This window comes from Manacus candei, unplaced genomic scaffold (assembly GCF_025592945.1).
Source record: "Manacus candei isolate 608988 ecotype Guabito, Panama unplaced genomic scaffold, ASM2559294v1 h1tg000033l, whole genome shotgun sequence".
NCBI lineage: Eukaryota > Metazoa > Chordata > Aves > Passeriformes > Pipridae > Manacus > Manacus candei.
The window spans coordinates 8,141,627-8,160,171 of NW_026138081.1; the positions used below are offsets into that span (position 1 = coordinate 8,141,627).

The 18,545-nt window shown below is 39.5% G+C and overlaps 1 protein-coding gene across 4 annotated transcripts in view; it reads left to right on the forward strand.

The window, feature by feature from the left end:
• The window catches only part of SPTBN5 (spectrin beta, non-erythrocytic 5), a 99,189-nt gene that overhangs the window by 47,437 nt on the left and 33,207 nt on the right, over window positions 1-18,545 (forward strand). For all 4 annotated transcript variants that reach the window (XM_051791932.1, XM_051791933.1, XM_051791931.1 and 1 more), the window contains exons 35-39: window positions 9,601-9,705; window positions 10,719-10,904; window positions 14,864-15,019; window positions 15,651-15,842; window positions 16,464-16,559. In XM_051791932.1, coding sequence (XP_051647892.1) covers window positions 9,601-9,705; window positions 10,719-10,904; window positions 14,864-15,019; window positions 15,651-15,842; window positions 16,464-16,559 — 735 coding nt within the window. The remainder of the gene's footprint in view (window positions 1-9,600; window positions 9,706-10,718; window positions 10,905-14,863; window positions 15,020-15,650; window positions 15,843-16,463; window positions 16,560-18,545) is intronic.

Here is an 18,545-nt window from a genome sequence, read left to right on the forward strand (position 1 = left end):
ACAGGTAAATGGAACTTGTTTTCGCTCCTTTGTTCGGGTGAATTTACCATTGCCATATGCTCTGAGGGAGACTGCCACAAAAGGGGTGGGTGTTCATCACAGACTGGGTAAATTGTCTCGGTGGGATCAGTCACAGTGCCTGCCTCCTACCACAACTTTCTTCAGCCAAAGCAAAGCCTGAGAATGAAGACTGTGACCTTGAGGATCGTGAAGGGCAATTCTGTTATCTGAATCTTTCTCTCATACTATTTTCTCAATGAACTTCTGAGGAGGTTTTGGTGAAAGCATATCTCAGCTGTGCTTCACAAATTCCACTGCTACCTGCTCATTTGAAATCATATTTTGCTATTTTTAAATCAGTTTTACTGGTTTGAAACCTGGCAATGTTGGGGATCACCTCAATGTTGAGAGCAGAGTTGCTCCACAGTGAGTATAAACACAGTGATGCAGGTTTAAGCTATTAAGCTGCTGAGAAGACAGAAACTGTGTGTGTTTACATACAAAATAAGTTGTACCTTTGAAGAATATATGGGGTGAAATCAGTAAAGAAAACAAGTCATTGCAAGAAGAGGTTCATTTTTTTGCTGTTCATGGAAAAACAAGAAGGCATTTACCTTCTACTGGATTATAGTTCTTCCTGAATATGCAGTGCATCAGCTTGGCCTTGAATAGAAATGGCAACACTGTTCTGATTCCTCTACAGCTGGAAATCCTGCATTCCCATTGCTTTTGTTCTCTTATCCCTATGTGTGATCGTTCTTCAAACAAGTTATTCCTGTGCTGCAGAATTCCCATCTAAATGAGGGAGAAATTTAAAGAACCACAAAGCTGTCTTTTGTGGTTGCCACCATCTGCCATATGGATCAGCATATACAATTTGATAGTGAAGTGAGGTTCTTTAGTCACTACTTATATTTCATTTCTCTGCATTTGAAGAACAATTGGAAGAGGAATCTATTCCTTTTGGATGGAGCTCTGTTACTACTATATGGAATTAAAATGTGGCTGCATAGCAATGTAGACTCTGCTCCCTAGGGAGACAGGCAAGATGGTAGGAAAGCAGTTCTTTCAAACATGTTTTTTAAAAAAATTCAGGCAAGGCATCACTTGAAGACTCTCAAACCCCTTTCCTGATGAGAGTTTCATCATTCGCTCTTTTCAGAAAGGACAAAAGGAAACACATTCAAAAAGGATTCCTTTCAGGCAAACAAATATAAGCAATCTCTTCACCCCTTGTGTTTCTTCTGACTTTTGTGTTTGAGGCAAAGTGCAGTTATGTGCATTTCACTTCATATGTCTGCAAAATATGTGCCTAAGAAAGTAGCTTCTGCCATGTTGTAATTTTTTAATCCTATTATCCCAGTACTTCATATGCCTTAGATGGTCTCTCCCCCAGCAGCAAGGAATAGGGGAAGGAAAAAGATAGCAGAGGAGTATTTTAAACTAAGAACTACTGCTGAGAACTGCTCTTTCATTCACTGTATGTGCCAGTGTGACAGGTTTGACTTTAAGCCAGCATCTTATATTACATCCAAGTTGCTTAAACCTTCAAAGGATTTCAGCAGAATATAGTCTAGCATTGTTCTATGCTAAAGAAAATGGAGGACATATCTAGAAAATTAGGCAACCGGCTATCTTTTTAATTTTTTTTATAATGAATTCAGTTGTGCCATCACATAGAACTTCTGTAGGAAAGTCTTGTAAGACCTGCGAACTAACATCTCATAGTTCAGAGTGCAGACAAGCAATGGCTGAAAAAAGAGAAAGAAGGAAAAAAATAATTTTTGCTTAGAGCAGAAACAGTGTCCAGTACACTCTGCTCTGTTCTGCTCTTTTCACAGCAGCTCAGGTTAGCTGCTTTCCTTTTTTCGCAGATGAAATAACAGAGAGTTTCCAGGCTGTCTCTGGCAGGCACTTTTGGCTCCCTCCTACTGTCTGCAGTCTCACTGTCAGAACACTCAGGGAGCAGAGCCGTATGCTCCATAATTTATCTTTCTGCCCATCCCACGCTCATATCGCTTTGCAGACGTGACAAGTGGTGGTAGCAGTATTAGAAAGCTGAGATTTTTTATTTTGAATGTGGATTTTTTTAGTTCATATTTTTTTTCCCAGGGAATGTTTATTCATCTCTCATTCCTTTGCTTCAGTGGAAGAATGAAAATTTCCAGTGCCAAAGGAAAAAGGATTAGGAGTTGGTTTTAAACACAGGGGGAAAGGCAAGCTTCTGTGGCTTTGGTTTTTGCATCATTTAGAACTAAACTTCAGAATGTCATACAGGGAACGTCCCTGGAAACCTTCATCTGCAACCTATATCTCCACTGCGAAAATGATTCTATCTTCCAGTAAAATGACCCCACGTCCTCCTTTTGAATCTGCTGTGCAGGACAGGCCTTTGCAAAAGATGCCAGCATCAGCATGGCATCGTCCCACTGGTCAGTCAGTTGCAGAGCTTGCTCCAGGAAATGCCAACTCACCGCCACGCAGTGTGTCTTCCGGAGCTTACTGTTCAAGGCTAGATGTCATCCTGGCACACACAGACCAGACGAAAGGTTTTGGGAGCACTAGTCACTGTGTCAGTCCTTCTGATGAGACATCCACATGTTCCAGTGCTTGCAAGGACCCTCGGAGCCATGGATACAAGGCGTCTGGCATTCAGTCAACATCTGCATCTTACAAGCAATATTCAGAAAGAGAAAAAAGTGTTCATCGTACTTCTGAAAAAAGCGATCCCTTGAAGCTTGCTCTATCTTTGCCCTCTGATGTCCTTTCCTGCAAAGCTCCACCAAGCTGGACATCACGCCTAGATGTTGATCTGTCTGCTATTCCAGCTGTTTCTACATTCCACAGCAAAAATCTGCATGCATCCCTGGAACCTTGTGATTCTCTCCCATCCCAACAAGGCTGTAGCCAATGCAATGTCCATATGTCAGACCTCCACACTTCAATGAAGCTTTACATTTCAACGTGCAGCTTGATGATAAAGCCTTTTCGAGCAGATTCCTATGGAAGCAGTCATGCTCATTCAGGTCTGCTCATACCACAGCTAGAGAAGATGCCTGAAACTTCAGCTGATTTTCAAACAGGATACCAGAAACCAAAACAAGACTTCCCTGCAGGTGGATCTCCAGCCCTTCAAATCACAAGACTTCATGTGACTTCCTCTAAGTATCCTGGCCTTCCCCAGCAGTCTGTCTCCAGAGATATATGGCTGTCCTCAGCTATGCTGACTGGAAGAGGAAATTCAGCTAGTGGGAATGAGGTCATAAGCAAGGATTTAAATCCAGAGCTGATTGTCTTTCAGAATTATCCTTCATCTAGGCCAGAGTTTAGGAAGACTCCATGTGATGACCTAACACCTGCTCACCACAAGGTTTCCAAAATCACCCTGATACTTGCCACCCCTTGGACTGCTATGCCTATCCAGGTGGTAAGAGAATTTAGAAGAAGTTCAAGTCCAACAATCTTTATCAAAACACATGATATAGATATAGCTGGCCCACCCTTTCACCCTGTGGAGGTTGGGGCTGACCTCTCTCGATCAGTGAATCCAGTTTGCTGCTCAGGATTGCTTTCTAGCCATTGGACGAGATCTGGTTGGAGACCTTCCCAGGAAACATGCACTGTAAAAAGTGTATGTCCTGACAACCTTTTGACAAACACACCAGCTCCCACCACATCTTCAAGTCACAGAGACGCGGAGGGTGCAGGGTGTCCATCTATTGCTGTCAACATTGCATCCTTTGACTCTGGAAGGCGAGTGGTGAAGATTTCCATTCCATTCTAGGAACATTTGCAAACAGAAGATCTGATTCGTATTTAATCAAGCCATATGGATTTCTATTTGTATGCTTACTGCCATGTTCCAACTCCCTAGAGATGACTTACAGAACAATAAGAAAGCTACTTGTGTTCTGCTGTCACCAAGGCTGCAGATACAGCTTGATCCATGCTAAATGAAGATAAGAACTCTGATCTGATTGAGCACTTAACAAGTGTTTCATTTTAACCTTTAGAATGCTACTGTTAACATGACATGCAACTGTTTACAGATTTTTCATGATTGGGCCACAGTGCTCAGCACTTTGAAGGTTCACGACTTCAGAGCCGAGAACTAGTTTCTTCTCTGCTAGTCAGTCTGGGACCTGGAACAAATACTCAGTGTAGTTTTTCTTAGTCCTTTTCTGTTTCAGTGTTTTCATTTTCTTACTTCTCAAATGCTGTATTTCTAAATGGTTAATTCCTGGTTTTGTAAGTTTTAAAAGTAATACTTGTTTTCAAAACCCAAAATATTTAAGTGCATAGGAAGAAATCACTTTTTTCCCCTTCTTAGAAAAGGAGAGGTACTGCCCTTTCCTGAGGGAAATGAAGGGAATTCAATCTCCATAGCATGTCAAATTTGAATATCCCAGCAAAGTTTCTAGCAGTGAAACTATGGGGAGTTTAAAAAGAACTTAGTCTACCTTCAGACAAATGTTTCATAAGTAAATATTTTAATGATGATGTTGTTTGGGCTTAAGATTCTGGTCCAACACCTACTACTTACAGGATAGGGATCGAGCTTGTGAATTTTGAAGACAGAGATAGGTGTGAGGAAGGAATTACAGCAGTTATGGGAAAAAAAACCCACTGTCTTATCTCTGTGTTTTTTCCCATATACATTTCCAATGTGAGACAATTATATTCTTATGCCATAAGACAGCATGCAGTAGGAGGAGGGAAGGAAATTTTAAATATCTTTAACATTAGAATTTTGCATATAGATTGTGAGGAGAGAAGCCAATAATATAGTGATGTCAGTGTGATAGAAAAAGTATGTGTTTTCTCTTTATAAAAAACTTCAGTGCATTTTATTCCACCTATGGTTATAGTATGATACCTTGTTGTAACTTTTACTGAAATGAAGCATAGTACAACATTTTTGTGTACCATATATAGTCATCGTATCAAACATATTTATTTGCTTTGCTAAATCAAATATCATTTTTTTTCTTTTTTATTTACTTCTATCAGAATTAAGTCAAATCAAACTTTGTTGTTATCTATTTGGGCAGATAGTTTGGACTTCATTACATGCTTTAAGTGAAGGCTTTTAAAACTGGAAGTAATTCAGGCTTTTAGTGCATGTTTAAAGCAGAAGGATTTTCTGTGGTGTTCCAGCAATCTCAACAGCAAGCCAAGGGCAGGCAGCGAGGGGCAAAATCTATGGAGCTTGTTATACTGTGAAGAGCAGGAGAAGGGAGTGAATTTGCAGAAATACTTAAATTTTATTCTAGAGAAATAGAAACTAGTCTTCTTGGAATATGAATTTCTTTTGGGGTTATGTCAGCTTCCAGTACATATAAATTTGAAGTTGTGGTATCCAGAGAGCATAGCTGGGCTAATGGTTAAAATGTTTCTTCAGTATTTCTTTAAAAGCTAGAGCTGGCATAAGCTGTCACATAAGTGTGTATATAGTACTGACTTATTTTAAGTGATTTTTTTTTAAACTGGACTTCATTTTTAGTTCTGCATTAACTTGTATGCAAGAGTTCTTATATGACTGTGTATTGAAAACTATGCAATGAGCTCAGAAATAGAGAAAACCTCTAGTGAAGTAGGGTTAAACCCTCCATTTCTGTGCTTTACATCATTAATAAATTGACTATTTGTTCCATTCTCCATTTAAAATCTCAAAAATCTCAAAAAACATTTTGTGGTTTTAAGCATCTTTGCAAGTCTTCTCTTAAAAACTAGTCCCTTTTATAGTAAGTGGCCAAGTCTTTGGTGCTTTTCATGGCTGAGCAAAATTCCTGATGATGGGCCATGATTCATAATAGCAACAAACTTGAAAAAAAAGTTTATATATACTGTTTCCTCTGGGAGACCCTGGTAGGTTACCTGAGGAGAGCTATGCAGTGTTTTATAGTTGAAATCAATGTGTCTTATTCAAAGCAGGTGTTTGGGGATGTTTCTAAAAACCTGCCAGAAAGTGATGTACTTGGCCACAGGCCAGCATTGTGGCAAAGGAGACAATTTTCATTCTGCTTTCAGACTGGTATAACAAGTACTTACATGAAAAAAATGTTGTGGTTCTGATTCTAGCAATGGCTGTCATAAGATTTCTGTTTAAAAGATGAATGGAATGGAAAATTTTTACCTTAGCAGCTCTCCAAGTAGCACTGTTAGTGCTACAGGGGCTACTTTCTTCTAAAATTGGTGCCATTGCCTCTCCTGTAATGTATGCAGCCACTTTCCTTTTGCAGCAATTTTCTTTTTGTGCACCAGTTTTCTTTCTCAGTGTCAAAGCCTTGGTTTTGGCATTTGCACGAGCTTCTGCTTGGAGGTCTTGGTCCAAAGCTTTCAGGAGGACTTTTTCCCACTGCTGTAATATCTGAAGGAATCGAGCTTTGCTCAGTGTCATTTGTGTTTAGTGGTTTTCAGTGGGAGCAAAGCCCTGAACACTCCAGTGGCAGCTGCTTATGACTCACCACCCCACACCCCTGCTCTCAAATGTCTCTGTTCTCTTCTTCAAGGAATCTAACCACCTTTATCGGTAGATACCCCTTGTGTTTTTCTTCCATCACAGGTTTATGAGCAGGAAAACTAATAGTTGACCATTTCTTCAGGTACCAGTTTCACTGTTAAGAGTACTAGATAAAAGTCCTAGAGGTAAATCTTTTTTGACCAAAAATGGTAGATAATTCACAGAATATGTAAAGAAGCTACAGTATTTTTTAAGCAGTGTTTAAAGCTTCAAAATGGAGATACAGTGTGTGACTGTATGTTTGTGTAGCCAAAATAGCAGTGAGTTAGATTCAGCTGATAACTTTTTATTTCTGTGTTAGTAACAGCAGTGTAGATATAGATGGTAATAATAAGGTGGTTTAATAAGGCATTACTGTAGACAGACCTGGAACCCACACATGTGGAGATCTTTCTTCAAAAGAGCAAACAAAATCCAGTAACACTCTCAAAAAAAAAAAAATATATAATTTCATACACTTGATGAGTAGGATAGATCAAAGGATTAAAGTTTGAATTACAGAGTATCTGCCTTCTGATGGGGGTTATATTTAACAGACAGAGGCATAGCAGAGGCATCAATATATTTCTTTAGGCATTCTGGTGATTAATGGGACAGACATACTATAGGCTTAGGCCTGTTGTGTTCACTGTCTTCTTGACAGTGATTACTGTGATGGGATTTATTTACCTTTCTTTTGATACTTGGTATGGATTAGTATAGAGCAGTTTGTACATCCAGCCTGGACATGATAGTCTTCTGTGCATTTTTTTCTATATGCAAAATATTCACTCCTGAAAAATGGACTAGAACATCAGGTCAAGTCTGGCTGTCAGTCCTCTTATCCACAGCTGCCAAGGAGGGCTGAGTGGTGGCAGCAGTAAAAAAGTCCATCAACCAGCTGAAGATCAAAGCATCAAGGCGAGGTAGTGACTTAAATGTGGGGTCTGTCCGGGAGGACCAGGGCAGAGCTCAGACTTCCCCTCAGTGTAGCTCAGGCAGGGCTGGTGGCCAGGGCCGAGCCTCAGAGGGACCCCCAGATGGGAGCAGGACGTCCATCCAGGGGGCAGTCAGAACCACCAGAGCCTGTTAGTGCATTCGGACCCTGGCAAGTACATGTGGATTGCCCTGCACATGCATTCATGCTTGGGAAACCTCTCCTTCAGAAGATGCCCTGTGGAGTGAAACGATCATCCAATACTTCTGTGCAGAAAATGAACATCATGACTGGTTTTCTAAAGTAGCTGCCAAAGAATATCCTTTACCTCTCATAAAAAACACACTGTAAGACTGTTACAGAACTGTAATGCTTAGCAAAGCAAGAAGGACCTCTCCAGATGTTATTTTTTTCTGCACATATCTATGGTTTTAAGGCACAGATTTACCTATGTTATTTACCAGCCCTTTTCTGAAACTATTAGCAATTGTGTTTCACTGATTCTCTTCTGTTTCTTTCCTGCCTCTTAATTCTTTCACACTGTATCACTGATCTCAAATTCTTCTTCCATCTCCATTAATTGCACTTTACCCAGGTAGAGTTACTGGTTGGAAATTCTCATCCTTGTCCAAATATTTATGATTCCATGAGCTCACAAAATGGATTACACATTACACACTGCTGATAAATGTAATCCCTCACAACAGTCTGATTTCCCCAGGTCTGTCCAGTCATAGTCACTTCAGTGTGATCCTTACTCATGGGTAATTTTTGCTCATGTCCCATCAGAACCTCTAATTGAGGTTTTTGCTTTGCTGTTGTCTCATTGAATAAAAAAAAAAATGTGGGCAATTAAATCCACTAGAAAAGAATACGTTCTTATTAATCTGGAGAAAAGCATAGTTTTTTCTTGATAATAGATAACTACATTGTTTATTCTTCTGCATTTGGCAAAACCGAATATAACAGAATGCACGGCAGAAGTAATTGGGCAGTCAGCCTTCTTAACACCAGAACAGAATCAGGAAACACTGCAGTGCCTTAGTTGGAATAGTTGGAAAAGGTTCTCACAGTGTTAAAAGCAAATAGTGCAGAGGTCAGTTTCTTTAAAACTGCACTGACAGAACAGACAGTAAATAAAATTAATGCAGACAAATTGGAAAGATGGCCTGAAAATATAACAAATGTAATGCACTTGGTACAGATGCAAGCTATGACATTTTTCAGGAATAATCAGCTGCTTAAATACAGGATGGGGTCAAACTGGTCTGTCAGCAGTTCTTCTGAAAAGCTTCTGGAATCTTATAGTAGATTGCAAGGTGAACTTGAGTTCATGGTATTGTATAGAAGATAAGCACCATATACAGACACATGCTGAAGATTGCAGCTTGAAAGGCACATATAAATGTTCTGCTGTTTTCACAGCCTTCACTCTGGCAGTCTGATTGCTTATTGACAGTTATTGCATCAAGTTTCAAAATAAGAAGAAATAGAGAAAATCCAGAGAGAAATAGGAATAAACAGAATCAAGAAGACACAGCTGTTGTGGAATAATTGATCAGATCAGTGTAGTTTTAGCCTAGAGAAGACAGAAATCCCAATATGTGATGTCTACAAACATGTACAAGGCTGAAGCAGATGTAAAAGGAATGATCATCCTTCATGTGATGAAGAGGGCAGTATATAGCAACATGTAGTGCTAGCCATGCATTTTCAGGATAGATATTTGGAAAATCCTGCTAATTTAAGGTAATGAAGTTAAGGTAATGAAGCACTGGAGTAAATTGCCCAGGGAGGCTGCAAAGTCTCTGTTACAAGAACTCTTCTGAGAAGGAATCATATGGACATCTGTCAGACATGAGAGTGATCTTACTTGAGATTACAAGGATGGCTTAGACCTCTGGAATTTACTGCCTTGTGACTTAGTGATTATAATAAGCAGTGACAGGTCACTTTCTTCAGCTAGACCTGTTAATGCTTCTCTTTCTAGCTAAAGACCATGGAGTTATACTAATTAGTTTCCAATTTCAGTTGCCTCCTGTTCCTTTCTTTCCCTCTCAAATGTACTCTCAACAGCAGAGTTAATACCTCTTCTCCCATTTATGAATAAATTTTATGTGATAATTAATCCACTGAGAGAAATAATAAACTTTTTTTATAGATTTATTTGAAAAGCAGTGACCTCGGAACCTCTGTAAATGAAGTAGAGCAACTGATAAGGAAACATGAGGCTTTTGAGAAGCTTCTGGCATCACAGGATGAGAAGGTACAAAAATCAACAACAAATATTCTACCAGCCCAAGAGCTAGAATTTTATATATATATATATATATATATATATATATATATATATATATATATATATATATATAATTTTTTTTAATATGCTAACGCATTGAATTGCTGACAGGCATGATATGCCTGATATGCTTGAACCAAAGAGAAAATGAGAAAGCTTGGGGAAATAAGAGACAGAGCATTGGAGAACAAGTGTTAAAACATCCCACGCCCAAGGCCTCCCTGTATTGTCTTGCAGCAGATAGGAAAACCACTCAGTGTGCTGAATAGTGGGAGCTACAAGAAGAAATATTTAAAGCAGGCCCTATTGTGTCATGGATATCAGAAGTTTCTGGTTTTTTCATTAAAAAAATAGTGGCTTTTATAGCAAGTAAAATACAGGAGGTAAAATTATTTAAATATGCATTTGGTATACAATGGCTGTGCCAAACTGGCTCGCCTCTCCACAACTTTGGAATAGACACTGATCTGCTCACCTTCATGTAAATGAATCTGCCTGATAGCCACTGCTCTAACTCAGCCAGGCTAGGGCTAAACTTAAACCTGGGACTATGCCTGGGTTCCTTAGAAGGAATGAACTCCCGGAACTCTTGCCAGCTCCCTGCCAGACAGATTGCTTATTTTGAGAGCTACCTTCCAACACCTGATTTCCACAAAGAAATAAAACTTGAGCACTGGCACTTATGAGTGTCATGCTTGCTCCATGATTCCTTGCACCAGCTGATCAGTGACATAGGGACTCCTGGAGCTACAGCTTCAATTCATTTAAGTAGCCGGGATCCACCACACAGAGCAATAATAATAATGTCATAGGTATAATATAGTACAGGGTGAGGGGGAATGCTGATTAACCTCTCCCTGCTATTCTTGATTTATTACAGAAAAAAGGAAAATCTTTTAGGTATGGAAAGGAGCTTGGATTTTGTTTCTTTCACACCACTTGGAAGTATAAAAGTAATTTCAGATTTGTTGTCTCCTCAGATGATATCTCTTCAAGAACAGGCAAGCAGGCTGGAAAAGGCTGATGGACTGGAAGGGCGAAAGATTCAGCACAAACTGAATGTCATTCATGAGAGGAAGCATCAGATCAAGAATCTATCCCAGAATAGGAGAGAGAAGCTGCAGATTGCCCTTCTTCTGGCACTTTTCTACCAGAACTTGGAAGAGGTAAGAGGGTTTTAGACTGGGATGGGGCTGGAAGGCAGAGCAACTGCCTACTTCTACTGGATGAAGTGCTCGCTTTGACTGGTCTCTGCAGAATATGTTGGTCTCCGTTTGTCTCCTATTCTGGCCTTAGTCTTGTAACTGAGTAGCTCTGTTCCTGGCAGTACTGTTAGAAAGGCATACTAGGTCAATCTTTCAAAGAGCAGCACAATGTGTGTGACTGAAAATGTGCTAGCATATCTGGTGTACTGGCATAAACAAGAGCACATAGGCCCAGGCAGACATTTGCAAACACTTGCTGGTTTGGTATCCACCCCTTCTGTTGCTGTATCCCATGGAACATCCTCCATGATTTAAAGAAAAAACTGCAGGTGCTGGTCACCTCCCAGCCCATGAAAAAGACACGTGTCCTGACACAGATCAGGTTAAGATCATCACCAAAAGAGAATGAATGCCTACAACACAGCTGCTGCCAGCAACAAAATTTCTCTTTGTTGTTGTTCTTTTTTTTTGTTTGGTTTTTGTTTGTGTTTGTGTGGTTTGTTTTTGGTTTGGTTTGGTTTTAATTAATTTGTTTGTTTGTTTGTTTTTCAAGAAAAAGAATAATCTAAGGCTACTAAAATTCCATTTACAGCACAATGTATTTGGAACTCCCCCCCACCCCAAACAGTCAGACATTTAAATACCCTCTTCTTTGGCCACACTACAAAGCCAGAGCTATTCTTCTTTTTTTCTGGTTGTTTTTTCTTTTAGTAAACTTTATCAGAAATTATTTATACACCGAAACACTAACTTGTATTATTTAACTATACTTTTACTATCACATGATGTGAAAATAATGAAATTCCACCAGTAGTAGCCACCTTTTGGACTAGCAGAGTGGAGTGGAGGGGGTGTTGCCCAGTAATAATATTTTGAAAAGAGCAATGTAACTCTGACAGAAAGTTCCCAGAACTGTCAACATCCTCTGTGGTAGAGAAACTGTCAATGCCCTGCTGGAGATATCATCAACCCATTAGGTAGGAATATCTATGCATTTCTCCCCATCTCTCTGTAATGGTCAAATCAGTGCTTGGACTGGGCTCCCCCTTCATTCTTGAATCACATACTTAGAGCAGAGGATCTGGCCCTGCATAGTGGGGAACATTTTCCTTTTCTCATTCACTTTCTCCACATAAATTCGTCCAAGAGAGTTTTTGCTCTCAGGTTATATGGTCATTTACATTGCCGACCATTGCCTACTGCTGTAGAATGTGAATGCCACCAAGGAATTAAAAAGAAAAATAAAAAAAATCTTATTGCAATATTTTTCTTTCTCTCTCTTTATTGGGTAGAATGGAATGTTTAATTTGATTTAATGATGTTCTGGATGTGTACATGTTCACAAATGAGAATTGTCCCCATAGGGAAGTTAAATTCAGAGATGAGTTTTGAGTTCAACTGTGAAATCAATGAGATCATTGGTTATTCTTACTTATTAAGAGGACAAAATCCATAGCTCAGATCCCACTCTTCTGAAAACTCTCCTTCCTGCAAGAATGTTAAGTAATTTTTATTGATAAAGCATACTTTTTTTGGCTTCAGCAGAAATTAGTGATCGCTGTCATCATTAAAAGTCTCCTGGTTACTCTCTAGAAGCACTTACACAGGGAGCTGCACACATTAGTAAAAAGATGACACAGTCTCTGATTACTGATGAGAGGACAGAGAACTCAACATCATATAATCTGCTTAGAAGGCAAGCTGCTGCAGGACACAGGATTTTGGTTTTTTTCTGTGTAAAACCCACTAATTCAAGAGATTATGCTCAGCTCACAAAATAGGACACACCCTCCTACAGTAGAAATAGGGTGCTTTTTGAGTCCCAAAGAAGTGAGACAGACTTATAGATTACCCTATTGTCACAATGTACGCAGCCCTGTGCTAATGTGGAAGGCAAATGAGCAGGCTGCTACTTAGAAATGTGTATTTAAATAATTGCAGAGGAAAGATCATAAAGTTGAACGTTTTGACTTCTAAAGCTGGCCCTGAGTTTTTATGCTGACCCTGAAACTTGCTCATCATATCAGTGGCACTTCCTTTCCCTTTCACCCTCTACAAGAGACTAAAAAAACATTTACTTCTTTATCTCAGATGAGTGAGAGAGAGAGTTAGTTGTTGCCTCGATGTCTGGAACAGGCACACTCCTTTATAAGCTCTAAATATTTCTTTTATTAAAAATCAGTGTAATTTACAAAAAGTTTGTGCTCATGAGGCTACAGTAACTGATATTCTGAAAATGTAGCTTTCTAAATTGGTAGTGCCCACACTTTTTATGAGTCCCGTAGAAGTAAGACTGGTCTCATGTCTCTACACTGAGCATAACACTTGTCTTACTGTTGTCTTCAATAAAATGAAAATGCCTGTCCAGACGACCATTAGGTCTTTCCACAGAAAGATCTTAGGACAACAAATCAACTTTGGTTCACATCTGAATGTGGGCATGGGACCAGGAGAAGGATCTCTCACTCTCTAGAGCCATCTTAAGTAAGCCTTAAAATAAACCAAGCCACTAAGAGTGCAGATGTTCAGTCTGCTGTTAAGCCATTGCTTCTGCTTAAAAAATAGAAGAGAAATTGACCTGTAAGTGGCTACATACAGGGGATTCTCTTGTTTCTCATTCTAACTGTAGGCATGAGCCTCTTCTATTCAAATGAAGAGTCACTTCAGTGACATTGAAGAGTTAATGTGTGGCTGGTAATGGGAGAAGGCCATTGAGGAGGGTGTCAGAAATGAAAACAGCAGATGACAATGTGTTCTTCTGGGTAATCTTGACATAAGGTTCCTGTTTGAGTTTCTAACTGTACTTTGAAAGAAACAGTTTCTGGAGAGCATGCTGCTCATGAAAGCTCTTTCTGTGTTTATTTATAGAATTTCAGCAGCTGAAACAAAACTTCAAATCATTAATTAACTGAGAAAATCCTCCAGTTGTCAAGCCTTGTGCACATGTAACACACAGTTCCACAAGGACAGCCAAAATGATTTGAAACTAATAAAGCTGCCTTCAATTTGCTGATCTTATGTTGTCAAAACATTACATTACTTCAGTGCTCTGAGGACAACAGGATCAGTTATGTCAAGTTGACAGTTCTCAGTGTTTTGATAGATAGAAAATATTTCCTTTAGTGCGAAGGTCTAAAGTTCAGCAGATTTTAAAGAAAATTTTGGAAAACTCCCTATCCGGTTATCCATTTTATTCTGCATTCATTTAAATCCCCTAAAAAATAATTTCCTAAGAGAAACACATAACCCTTGCATTGTTAGCTCTCACAGATCTCCTGCTTGTTTGAATCTAATACTCCCGACCAGACCATTTTGAAATTTATGAAGTATAAAAGCAAACAGGGTTGTATTTCCCCTCAAATAATCTAATTAGTGCTTGGCCCCATCAATAAGGCTTTATTTACTTTGCATTTTTCATTTAGGTCTCACAACATCACTGAGATCAGGAAATGTTAGTACTGTTTTATAGGTGAGGCACAGAATTCTAAAGAATCTAACCCACCTTAAAGGTAGGTCAATGACAGAGATGTGAGATGAAACTCAGAGCCCTAAATCCCAAGATTCAGTGGTCATAATCTCATTTTAAATGTCTAACATGTTAAGGCTTAATATCTGCTCAAGGATTCTCTGAATATAATTTAGAAGATTGTGTGATCTGTTTATGGCTTGTGATAAAATCTGAGGTATTCAAGGAATTTTTCATTACTCTTGTGGTCAGATAAAAATTAGTTTCATTCCTACCTGCTTTTATCTCCTATCAAGTAGAATAGTTCAGAAACTGGAGAGCCACTCCAGCTGTCAAGCTCCCAGCTCAGTCTGCCTAGCATAGACACTTGCATAGAATAATGGTATGTCCTGGGAGAAGGCCCCAGGATCTCATGTAGTTGTCATGCTAACTTGGATGCCTCACACTGCTGCAGACAGAAGACTGGATCAGTGAACGCATGCAGAAGTTAGAGGATCCTTCCGTACAAGACCCTAGCAATCTGCAGGACAAAATGAAGCTGCTGCAGAAACATCAGGTCTTTGAGGCAGAGATTCTAGCAAATGAAGAAATCATCACAGCTGTTAATAAGGTAACTCTATCACTCTGCTAGTGTTTTTACAGATTCTTGCTGCTTATCCAAAGAAGAACAGATAGATGAAATGCTTCTATATCAATTATCCTATTTGTGTGACAAGAACTCAATTGCTATGCCATGGAAATATAATGCTGTTAATTTACAACAGGGAGATATGTAAATTGCTCTATCCAGGGAGCTTCCATCTTTCCTTATAGTCTGAATAGATTTTCTTATAGACCTGAAAATATCACTGACTTCTTCCTTGCCTGGGCTGTTTACTCCTACAAAAAGTAAGCAGGATTTCATGCCCCATTTGTGAATATTCTTGTTGAAACTGGGTGAATCATATGGCTGAAATGTGCAGTCATCTGTAAAATCTCTCTTGGTGCTCCCACTCCATGAATGTCATTCTTGGCAAGGAAATATTCAAATCCTAGTGTTCTGTGATTCTAGATTCCCTCCAGATGTAAAAGGTTTCCAGCCGAGCTGTATCATTTGGGTGGTAAAAATTTATATTAGTAATCTGTTGTGCAGTCCAGGCTAGGGAAGTGAGAGAATCCTTCTAGAAAGGTCATGTAACATGATAACACCCTTAAAAATTAGTGGCAATCTTAATTTCTAATTTCTTTTTCTGAATGTGAAGAAAGGAGAAGCCCTGATATCAAAAGGCCACCCAAAATCAGGAGAGATCCGTCGCAAAGTCCGCTTGCTTCAGGAGCATTGGGAGAAGTTGAAGAGAGCTGTTGCTGCTCGTGGAAAGATGCTGGAGGACAGTCGGGACTTCCTAGAATTTCTCCAGAAGGTGGACCAGGTGGAAGCCTGGATCAGGGAGAAGGTAAATGTATTTTAGTATTTAGCTAACACGCTAAAGACTTGCTATTTAGCAATGAAATTCTGATAAAAGTGTCATCTTCCAGGATATTTTTAGTGGCTTTTGTCTGTAAGAATCATGAAACATTCTACAGAAAATATGAAAGGAATGATTCAATAAATTCTAAACATTTCCTGGAGTCTACCTAATACCAGAATTAGTTGGACAGTATTAGCACATGTTCTCATGTAAAATGTGCAAATGAAGAGTTTGTGATTATTGGAGGCCATCTCCTATGTCTCTGTTGAGACAGAGAAATAAAAGCAGACTAGAATCAAAGAGACTTGAAGTACTTGGCGACTGGCTTGCACTCTCATATATCAAATCTGAAAGTTTCTCTTTGTAGGAGTGAAGGAAGAATCACTTTCATTCAGAGGTAGCTTCCATAATCAGTAATAGACTGAAGAGAGAGTTGGGAGTAAGTCTCATAATTATTTAAAGATCAGAAGAGACTACTTCAGAAGCTGTAGGTCAGTGATTTACAGGCAAATCACAGAACTTATTGCATCAGCATAAGCATTGGGAGTTGCTGTGTTCTTGTACTCTTAGCTTAAATATTTGTCTGTTTGCTGCTTATTTCCTCAGGAAGTCATGATTAATGTAGGTGATGTGGGAAATGACTATGAACACTGCCTGCAACTCAAGAAAAAGTTGAATGAGTTCCGGGGAGCAACATCAGGGGTAAGAGGTGTTTTCCATGCACATTTCTTGTGCGGCTGCAAGCAGCAGTTAACTTTTCAGTTCAGGTAGTAAATACAGTTCCAGTACACTGAGAAGGTGAAAGATCAGGGTGAGAGGAAGCATTACAACCTCAAAAGCTGTTAAAAAAAGATAAAATTTTCACTCGTGCCTTTTGCTTTGAAGATGTCTAAACAGAGCTGTCAGGTGCTCATGACACAACCTAAAATTTTGGACTGTGTTAAATGACTGGAAAACTTGTGGTGTGAGCCTGAATTTGAGCAGGGTTTTGTTTGGTTTGTGCAGTCTGCAAAGTCACAGTCATTTCCACCCAGAAGTGGTTTTAAACATGGTTGTTTCAGCCATATTTGTATGAATCTGAAAACTAATATAGATCTTCCATGAACCAAGCCTGTGGGAAAAAAAAAATACTACTTTCTCTATTTCCATCCTTTATTTCTCCCTTCTTCTCCTTGTGAGGAACAGTCAGGTTTCTCATATTCCTTCATACAAATGAAGCGTGTAAACTTGGGGGCCTTTGTTTATACAGTACATGTGGTTAGTCATGAATCATAACATTAATAATCAGACATTTAGTAAAATAGAGCAATGGTTTACACTTTGAGTAGCAGCCATGTGACAAGTTGGCTGCACACTTCACCTTTCTATGCTGAGATCTCTGACTCTTGTGGTGCTGAGGAGTCACGCCAGCTGCCTCTCTTGTCCCCAGTGAATGTGCTAACTTGGGCACCAAACCTGGGGAACAGGCCCTACCACAACAAGGGCCTCCTTGTGATGTGCTTCAGCTCCTGCCATAAGAGTTGTGAGGGATGCTTTTGCAGCAACTTCTTGTTCTCTCTGTGTGAACTGCTATAGTTGTGGACTAACAGGTCTGTGTGTCACACAGGAACGATTACTGTGCTGATTTGCCAGTCTGGAAATTGTGAGGAAGGTCTGGAAAGAGGTATATTAGGACTTTGTGAGTGAGGTTTACTCTTCTGTTCTCTCCTGATATTCTTTTTCCTTTGTTTGCCTGTTATCTTGTTGCCAATTCCTGTTACAGCAGATCCCATCTTCTATTTTTGTTGCCTAATAGCAGAAGGAGACAATCCTCATCTATGCAAAGTAGCAATGTAGATATGCCTGACCCCTGCAAGAAAACCCTGAGCTCCCTGTTCCAGAGACCAGCAGAATTTCGTGACACTACATTAGTGCATTCATCTTGAATTTGGATAGAGAGCCAAACTGCTCAACTTCAGCTCCAGGGAATTATTGAAGAGACTTTCATTGTGCCTTCAGTACTCACCAGCTGACTTAGGCATTGAGCAAGGGCTCTTCTACAGGTTTTACCAGCAAAAAATAGATGATGAAAAAGGCAGAAACAACCCAGTGTCCCAGTCTGCTTAAGACCCTGAATAGAAAAATCTTTCCATAAACTAAGGTAGATCTTTTGTGCCACAGGAAACTCTTGACCTTAGATATTATCAGCTTGTAGTCACTGCTCCTGTAATACTCTGAACATGACTCCTGCAGAAAAAAAGCTGGGACATTTATGCCCTGATAGCTGATGCTTAGTTATGCAGTACTTCATGGGGTGATACAAGCAGAAGCAGGGTGTTCCTGGCACAGTGTGTGCATCCATCCAGTCTGTTTTTTCCCACTAGACAAATCTGAGATCAGGGTAGAGAGTAATCATTCTGCTTTGATGGGTACAAGATTTTCTACTCATTGTGCTGCTATTATTTCTCAGGAGAGAAGGCTGCAGGGTTTCTGAAGAATATCTGGCTGTCTACTAGTTTCTCCTGTTTACTTTATGGCTGTGTATAATAGTAAAGCATATTCGGAAGCATGCATATTGGTATGGATGCAGCAAACAAAATACCCAGTGGAGCAAATACTTCTATTAACAGTGTGCTGGCATCTTTTAACTGTGCTTCTATTGCACCAGTGATTGTCTCCCTGCTGAGTCTGTGATTTACTGCTCTTAGA